This window comes from Centroberyx affinis, unplaced genomic scaffold (assembly GCF_046629955.1).
Source record: "Centroberyx affinis isolate AG114_WGS23_722 - 3 ecotype Tasmania unplaced genomic scaffold, CSIRO-AGI_Caff_v1 ptg002650l_1, whole genome shotgun sequence".
Taxonomy (NCBI): domain Eukaryota; kingdom Metazoa; phylum Chordata; class Actinopteri; order Beryciformes; family Berycidae; genus Centroberyx; species Centroberyx affinis.
The window spans coordinates 1,324-10,260 of NW_027280842.1; the positions used below are offsets into that span (position 1 = coordinate 1,324).

Consider the following 8,937-nt stretch of genomic DNA (forward strand, 5'->3'; position numbering starts at 1 on the left):
AAAAAAATTAGACAACAGATGAACCACCACATGCTCTTTCAACAGGCACTGCCAAATAAAGACCAAATATGCCTTAGCCAAGGAGTTAGATTGAAGTTCTCAAGTGTTCACACTGCTCATGTGTCATACTTGCAAACTGTGAAACAAAATGGCTGCTAAGAATATTGGAGCTGGAAAATGTGAAACACTTGATAAACCCTGGTGACCTGTAAGGAGGCTACAAGAGTAACTTTACATTTCAAACCTGGAATTTCTCACGTTAACAGCTACATATATGGAACATGTACATAGACTCCGTCAACCTTCTGGACTTCCATTAGTCAGGTTTCTGGGCCCATTCCCCAGTGTGACGCAGACCCAGGGTTTCTAGCTCAGCTGTGCTGATCTGATCCCCATGTGCTGGGTGGGCAGTGTTGGATGTAAAGGAGGTCTGACTGACATCAGTTTAGAAGGCTGGCATGCAAACAGTCCATAGGACAAATACCGAGGTCCGTCTTGATCCCTTACAGATTGACATATTGTTACTTGGTGGTTATGACAACACAAACGACTGTAAAAATCATACAGTTCTTCCATCATTTCCACATTAGGAGCAATGGGTTCCAACTTCTCAAACCAGTAAAACAGCACATCTGGCAGCGTGGAGAGGATGGCTGTCATCATTTGATCCTTGTGTTGCTGAGGCTTATTGTGTCTGTGGTGTGTGTTCAGTCGTCTCCTGGTTCTCAACAGAACTGACTGTCTGCTGCTCTGCCAGCATGTCTGTCAACTTCAGCCCCAGCACTGGATCCCTGGACTCTGGTGACACCTGCAGGATAAAAGCAGGAATTAGCTGTCATTTAAAAGCTGCTGTGTGGGGGCACCTGTTGGATCATGTGCATGTAGATTACAGCTTTCCGGTTGGATGGCTTAACACAGGGATAGGTAACCGTGGCACCGTGGAGGGCTGAGAGCATGCAGGTTTTCATTCCAGCCAAACACTACAGCAGATGATTTCACTGATTAGCTCACCTTCAATCAGAGAGGAGGAACTAATCAGTGAAATCACCTGATGCAGCCTTTGGCTAGAATGAAAATCTGCAAACTCTTGGCCCTCCATGGCACATGGTTGCCTTTAGGGCTGCAACTAACGATTATTTTCATTGTCGATTAATCTGTCGATTATTTTCTCGATTAATCGATTAGTTGTTTGGTCTATAAAATGTCAGAAAATGGTGAAAAATGTCAATCAGTGTTTCCCAAAGCCCAAGATGACGTCCTCAAATGTCTTGTTTTGTCCACAACCCAAAGATATTCAGTTTACTGTCATAGAGGAGGAAAGAAACCAGAAAATATTCACATTTAAGAAGCTGGAATCAGAGAATTTGGACTTATTTTTCTTAAAAATGTACTCAAACCGATTAATCGATTATCAAAATAGTTGGCGATTAATTTAATAGTTGACAACTAATCGATTAATCGATTAATCGTTGCAGCTCTAGTTGCCTTTCCCTGGCTTGACATTATGTGGACAGGCCCCTTGCTGCAAAAGACTGTTCTAATGGAGAGTGCTCTCTTTTTAAATAAACTTAGACTTACAAGAAACCACAGAATTGGAATGGATAAAAACGGTCCTTCCACTGTTTGCGATGGTAATTTGGCTAGTACAACGTAAAATGGCGATTATGGAACTTTGAGGTAGGGCTGGGCGATAAAACGCTATTGATTATTATCACGAAAAAATCTTCCACGATAACGATGATAAATTTATGAGATCTATTTTCGATATAGTTATTTTAGAGTCCGTTTTCCTCTACCTACAAAAACACTACGCGCTGAGCCAGCAGAGATCAAACTGTGGTTGACGCACCACTCCGGCTCCTCCTCCCACTCACAGCAACTCAGAATGAGCACCGGTGTGGAGCAGCACGTTACTCAGGAGAAAGTGAGCTACTGCGGGAGCGAAACCGAGTGCGAGAGACTGAGGAAACTGTCGCCAAAGACACACACTCTCTTTCGGTCTCTCTCTTGTGTTTGGAACTATCAGGTGTAAATGCAATCCGTACAAAGTGCTCGCATGCCTGCGCAACGTCATCTTTCCTGCTCTGATTGCTGACCACTCCTCGCATCCGAAGTTAACTAACCTGACAAAAACTTAAGGAAAACTAGCGGAAAATAGTAGGCTACAGTCACTAGTTGAGAAGATAGCTATCTTTTCAGTATCAACGTAATGCTGCAAAGATAGGAGACATGAATTGAGATGTCTCACTCCCGATTTAGTGCACAGAAATGGGAAGGAACCGAGACAATTCACTCACTAGCGACTTCCACCATAATCTCTGGATAAAATAAATCAATAGATAAGGAGACATAGGCGCCTAAAGTGAATTTGTATTTTTTTGTCTCACATAATTTTTAGTTAACACAAGACATCAACTTTTATTTGTTTTGACTGGAGTGACACCTCTTCCCTTGCCCAAATTCTCTTTGTAGTGACTCCTGCCAGTCGCATGCGAGGGGTTTATATGGATTTGTTTAGGTTATAAAAAAAACAAACTATAGGTCGACCACTTAACCAACTCTTGTATTTGCCACAGTTACACTGTCATTCTGTGGGAAACAGTGTAATTATAAACCATAATTAACCATGTGGGTTCTAAAAACTCAAGTTACTGTCTGAACAGTGTGGAGCATGCCGGAAAATTTTAAAAGGTCCCCTCCTGTAGGAATTCATATTTTCCTCTATTCATATACATAAATGATCACAGATGTTAAAATTTGGTTTTGTTTGAGTGGTTAAATTTAAAGTTACTGCATTTTCAAAAATCCACACTTTTTGTACAGGCAGTTTCAGACTCCAGTAAACACATCACAACTGGACTTGGTCCTGATTGGCTCCCCTCACTAAAGAATTACTGAAATCCTTCCAGTCTGGCCAGTTTGCAGCTTTTGAACTGGAAAGCCTCCACTCAGCAGGTTTACCTCATTTGAATTAGAGGGGCTGCTACTGTCGGCCAATCAGGGTCCAGTATTATGACTATTCTGCCTGTGACCACTTAACTCAAACTAATTGAATCATTTTGAAGACTAATTCAATTAAACTTTTAACTAAACTACATTTATTTGCAAAACATCATGAAGAGCATTATTGTTATCCTGAGCCATAGTATATTTGAAAACAAATTCCTGAAAAGTGAATAATATGGAACTTTTAGTTTCACTGTTTTTATAACAGGAGGCTCTGTTGGATTATCTGAGATGCAACTGGAGCAAAGCTGCTTTCTCCTGCACTGGCACAGAAGCAAAACGAAATTTGGAGATAGACAGGTCTGTCTGATGTACGACTACAAGGCTCCAAACATCAATATGACAATCTGATTCAGGAGAATATCCTGCCTTCAAAACAAAAATTACCATTAAAAAGTAGTTGGCTGGAGAGGAGTCAGTATCAGCTAACTGGCTGGCAGCTACTGGTGGAAAACACTGCATTACCATGTTTTTGACCATACGCTGACAGGAAGCAAGGAAATTTCTTTCCTTACAGGCGAGGAAGGAGACAATGTAGATTATTTAGAACTATGCTTCAGTGTTATATTTTTGAATTCCATCATGCCACAATTTTAATCCTTCTGCACCAGGCTTGTCAGCAGCACCACCAATGTCGTTTTTGAGGAGTCAAGCTTTTATAATCTTTTTTGCTCGGATGTCATTGATCAGTGTTATTGTTCATAAACACCTGATGGACATTTTTTACAGACGTAAAGTCCTGCTTGAAATTGACTGGCTTTAGCTTTACTGTGTGTTTCAATTTCTTGCCCTAGTTGAAAAACTGCCCTTTTGCCTCAATTTACGTCACCTAGAGCGAAATTGCATCCATCTCGCTCCATTCGCTTCCTTATATTGACTTTGCATTGCATTCACACTACCTCTACTTTTGTTTTGTTGCATTCTCTCTCTCTCTCTCATTCTCGCCAGTCTGGAATCCAAACAATGTAAATCATCGAAGTGACGGGAAACTTAAATCCCGGAGTATCTTTGCCGTAATTTTAGCATGCGTCTCACCATAGGGCCTCCTCTCCGTCTCAGCATAACGCCTTCTGCGAGCAGGGCCTTCCCAGTCTCCTCAAATAAAAGCGACTCATCCAGCTCTCCCTGGCTCTCCAACTCGGTATACTTCTCCACAAACCTTTGGGATGAAAACGTAGACAAACAAAACATTTAGTCAAATTAGTATAGAACTACAAAAAAAAAGACTTCAGATTTGAATCCCTATTTGCTGTCAGAGACAATTGCTTTCATGCTTGTATATTCAGGAACCACCACAAATACAAATCTTAAGAAACAAATACAAATAAAATACAGACCTACCTTTGACACGTGGAAACAAAGTTTGATCTGGAGAGATCAAATGCCCTAGGCCCTGTCCCATACATGTCATAGAATTTCCTAAAAGGCAGACATTGATCTTAATTATTAGTCAATACGTATAGCATAAAACATATATCACCACAACAACCTTAAATATTGACATAGCTTATGACATTACTTAATAGGTACGTTTGCCCTAAGCAATGGCTGGGTTTCCATACAAATATTTTTCTTGTGAATGTATCAAATGAAAAAAATGGCAAAATTCCAGTTAATCTCTTCATTAATTGCAAAAAAAAAAAAAAAAGTTATTACACTTGCTTTTTGTCGATAAATGATGCAATAAACACTGATGGAAAAGCATCTGCTTAATAAATAATGACGTAGGCTTGGCACAGTCTGTCTGACATATGGTTCAGTTTCATTACACAACAATTGAAAAGTGGCTTCAGACTTTCTGAAATGTTTGAAAAATGTCACGACATGTAAAATATCTGTCCACCACAACCTCCAGAACTGTCACAGGTGTTGCTTCTAATGGGTAGACATCTCCATTATTAGTTGGTAGTGTGGAATATTGCCAAGTATTTGTTTTTGTCCTGGGATGAAAGTTTAAATATGACCAACATGAGCTGACACCAAAGATCAATAAAAACTTGACAGTTGGATGGAAGCACAGCATCTGATAATTCAATAATAATTTTCAGCAATGTAATCATCTTACTTACGCTCTAATGTCATCCTCTTTGTAAAATATATCAGGCACAGGCTCTTGTTTCTTTGTAAATGTCATTGACTGTGGCTTTACATACAGTGGGTCCTTCTTGGGTGGAAAGGCCTTGTATACCTCATACCAAATGGGTTTGTTTGATTCTTTGATGACTCCAGAGCGTATCAGATCTCGAACCCTGTGAATCAGCCATTACACAGTGAGGAATACAACATACCAAAACATACTACACTATGAGTTAGCATACTATTAGGCTACTGTAAGTAAGCATCTCATGGCAGGGGAAAATAAAGGAAGGCCAGTTTGAAAAGGTTTTCAATAGATTGGCAGAAATTTTGTGTCCTGCCCTTCTTCCCTTTTTTTCAAAATACCTCATCCGACTGTTCACTTTTACTTGTAAGGTAACTGAATTTACCAAGTATCTCTCTTTGTCTAGCCTGGTTTTCATATATTTACACACTATTAGTCTAGTTTAATACATCCATGCTATTAGTGCACCGCCAATTCTCATATGGACCTCCATGATGGAGCCAGACGTGGTTGCTAGGAGATTCGTGACGCAACTGCAATGCGTCTTACGTTGTTGACCTTGACAGGCAGGGACGCTAACCGTAAATGTGTCCGGTAGGAGCCTGTCTGGCTTTATTTTCACCGCATTCTGATGGAAAGTTCGGTTCTCACTAGAGTTTAACGACTTCACAACGCCGAGCGCTAGAAGTTAAAATACTAAAATGCGTCTTTTTAGCATTACAAGCTAGCTAAGCGGGTACCGACATTGTCACAGTGCGGCTATTAGATGAATGACTCGTGAATCTAGGCTAGTATCAACTTTAGCTTGTTGATGTTAGCTAGCTAACTTAGCTAACTCAGACAGAAGAACATGCATGTTAAAACGGTATGGTGGTGTCCTACCGTGTGAATACCGTTCCAAACTTCTCCAGTCTGCTGCCAGCCATTGTAGTTTTTCTTACCGACAGCCGCACTAACTGTAATAAGCAAGCCACTACAATTTCACGTGGGCTTGCTTGTTGGCTGGCCAGCCAGGACAATAATGTTACTTCCGGTTCCGGTTTTTCAAAATAAAAGTAATTTATACAAATCCACCGCACTAAAAAATCATTTTGCACAGACAGAGAAATAGTTAATTAAAAACAACTACACAATACGTCCAATATTCTATGGATCGTCGGTAGCTCTGTTCATCACTTTTGGGAAGGGTATTTACATGATCCTTTAATTCCAAAGCCATTTTGTCTAATTTCTTGTGAGACAAATTGTGCCTCCTCTCTCAATAGTTTTATACTCTGGGACACACCAAATAGCTAAAAGGGGACGAATAATCTGCTTCACCAAAAGTGTTACGAAGAAATACACTGCTGAAACAGACATTGACAAGGAAATTTTACATTTAGAGAAGAAGTTTCAACAGCCTGGCTCCAGAGAAATATATTACTAAAAATTAAATACAACAGACTGTGTTCTTACAAAATTGTAAATGCTATTCTTAGAACTAATCAGATATACTAAGAGCTGGGAGAGAGGGCACATAACGTTTTGGCCTGGCAATGAAAAAAAAACTATCAATTCTATTTAAACCAAAACTGGCTCAATCACTTGTAATCCAAAGGAAATTCATGATACATTTAAACAATCCTATTCTAAACTATGCATATCAGAATCTCCTGAAAATGTGACTATGATTGGTAAATTGTTATCTGTCACTGAATTGCCCAAACTCATACAGGAAGACCAGGATTATATTGCACTAGATTGGGAATTGAAAATGCATTACACTCTTTACAGTTTAATAAATCACCACTACACACCCAAGTTACCCAAAGCCTCTTTAAGACTCTCAATAAAAACATTACAGAATTCCTATGGAATGGTAAGACTATTATAGTACTATTATACTATTTAGATTATTTGGCAGATCAAATGAGGTTTATATCTTCTCTTTTTGAGGGTGACAATGCCCCCTACTGGATTCAAATTGAAATGCATGCCCTTAAGGAGATGTAGCCAGTGATTTTATTTTCAAATGGAATACCAAAACCATCGCCGCTGAGTGAGAAAACCCTCTCTCCATCCACTTCATCAGATCCTGGGATGAGATCCGCAAGATTCTTAAATGTAAAACAGAACTGTCTACTAAAACACCTTTAAGACCTTTAGAATAAACCTTTACCCATAAGTTGTGGCATGATAAGGGACATCTGTTATGTTATGTTATAAGACATCTGTTATGAAAATTAATCCCTCATGTCTTAACAACTGAAGAAGAAAAATTACTTGTCTAACAAACACTTCTTCACTTATTTGCAATTGAGAACTTACCTCAGAAGCACTTTTGTATGGAGGCTCTAGTGTGCCAACCTAATTATTATAGACTAGTTCAGTGTTCAGTTATTATTGATAAATTAATAGGTACATTTAAAAAAACATTTTATAAAATGATTAAATGAATTCACATTAAAATGATGCAATTAAAAAAAACTATTACTAATAAAAGTAATAAAATGTTCATTAAATGTGTCAAAAAATGATTTCATTCCAATTCATTATTCTATCTTTAAATGATGAATAGCTGAATTTATTAATGGATTTGTAAAATTAATGTGTTTTCCTTTTCATTTTCCATCGCACAGTTGATTTGTCTCCTGGTTTACCATTTACATGTTCTGCTTGGGCCACACTTTATATTTACATGACTCTTTTTAATTAGTCGACGTGCATCCAGTGTGTCACAATAAAAGTAGCTAATATGAAGTCCAACCCACAGAAAAGTAACAGGATTCCTCATTGGCCAGCTTTAAATGTATCTATTAAATAATCAATAATAATTAATCACTTAACTATTAGGTTGGCACACCATACTTTGGGACCTGAAATGACTCTACCTATGCTCAATAGTGTGGAGGATTTGCTCCACGATAGTCAAAGTTCTTACTTAGATTCTTCTTAGATTAATTTCCAAAATGTACTCTTTATTAATGGAGCAGTGTCTAAAAGCAGATCTACAAACGTCTAGGGAGAGGTGGGGGTCGGACTTGGAAATCACAACAGAGGAAGAGCTTTGGTCAGATCTGTGCAGTCTCTCTGCCACTATTAATGCTAGATTTAGTCATTATAACTATCTGCACCCACTCTATCTTACACCTCAGAGGCTGACGCACATCTCTGAAATATCAGAGATGTGCTTCAAATGTGGCATCAAGGAAGGCTCCTTCAATGTATGAAGGTGAACACATTCTGGCATGATATCTGTGATACACTAGATCATAGGAACTTCTCTACACTAGATCCTGAACTTTGGCTTTTAGGAAACTTCACTAGGGTTAGTTCAAATTTAAGGAACCCAAACATAAGGTTGATAGAGGTGGCTCTTGGTGTTGCTATAGAAAGTGGATTGTAAAGTCCGGTAGTTGCAATAGTTAACTATGCCTCAAATGCCAAAAAAATAATACTTTAATAATACTTTACCTACCTACAAGCTGCTGCTAATTGTAGTTAAACAGCTAGTTTATTTACATGCAGTGAAAATATCATAGGACACTGATTAATAAAGGTTTGAGTCATCCTTATTCATACAAACACCACACTATTTCTTGAGCTAGCCTAATTAATGTCATACCAGCTGATTATGGGCAATTCAACAAATTGTCTGGGAGAAAAGTATGGCAAACTTGTGTGGGCTGGCTTAATTGGTGCAAATTTGGTCAAAACATTGCTGTGTGCATCTAGCTTCAAAAGTCTCCAACTACAACAAAATAGTGCAGGTGATGCTGTTAGCCTCAGAGGACATTGTGATGACGTGTAATGCAGGCTATTTTTAAATTTTCTGTACTCTTTATTAGCCT

The 8,937-nt window shown here is 38.7% G+C and overlaps 1 protein-coding gene across 1 annotated transcript; it reads right to left on the minus strand.

Moving 5' to 3' along the window:
* Positions 1-532: 532 nt before the first annotated feature.
* Positions 533-6,116, minus strand: LOC139657280 (small ribosomal subunit protein mS23-like). The gene is made up of 5 exons (XM_071535058.1): positions 5,990-6,116; positions 5,076-5,255; positions 4,348-4,425; positions 4,042-4,165; positions 533-808 (listed from the first exon to the last, which is right to left on the minus strand). Exons 1-5 carry the CDS (start codon positions 6,031-6,033, stop codon positions 686-688), a joined length of 549 nt encoding a protein of 182 aa, XP_071391159.1. The 5' UTR covers positions 6,034-6,116; the 3' UTR covers positions 533-685.
* Positions 6,117-8,937: the final 2,821 nt, after the last annotated feature.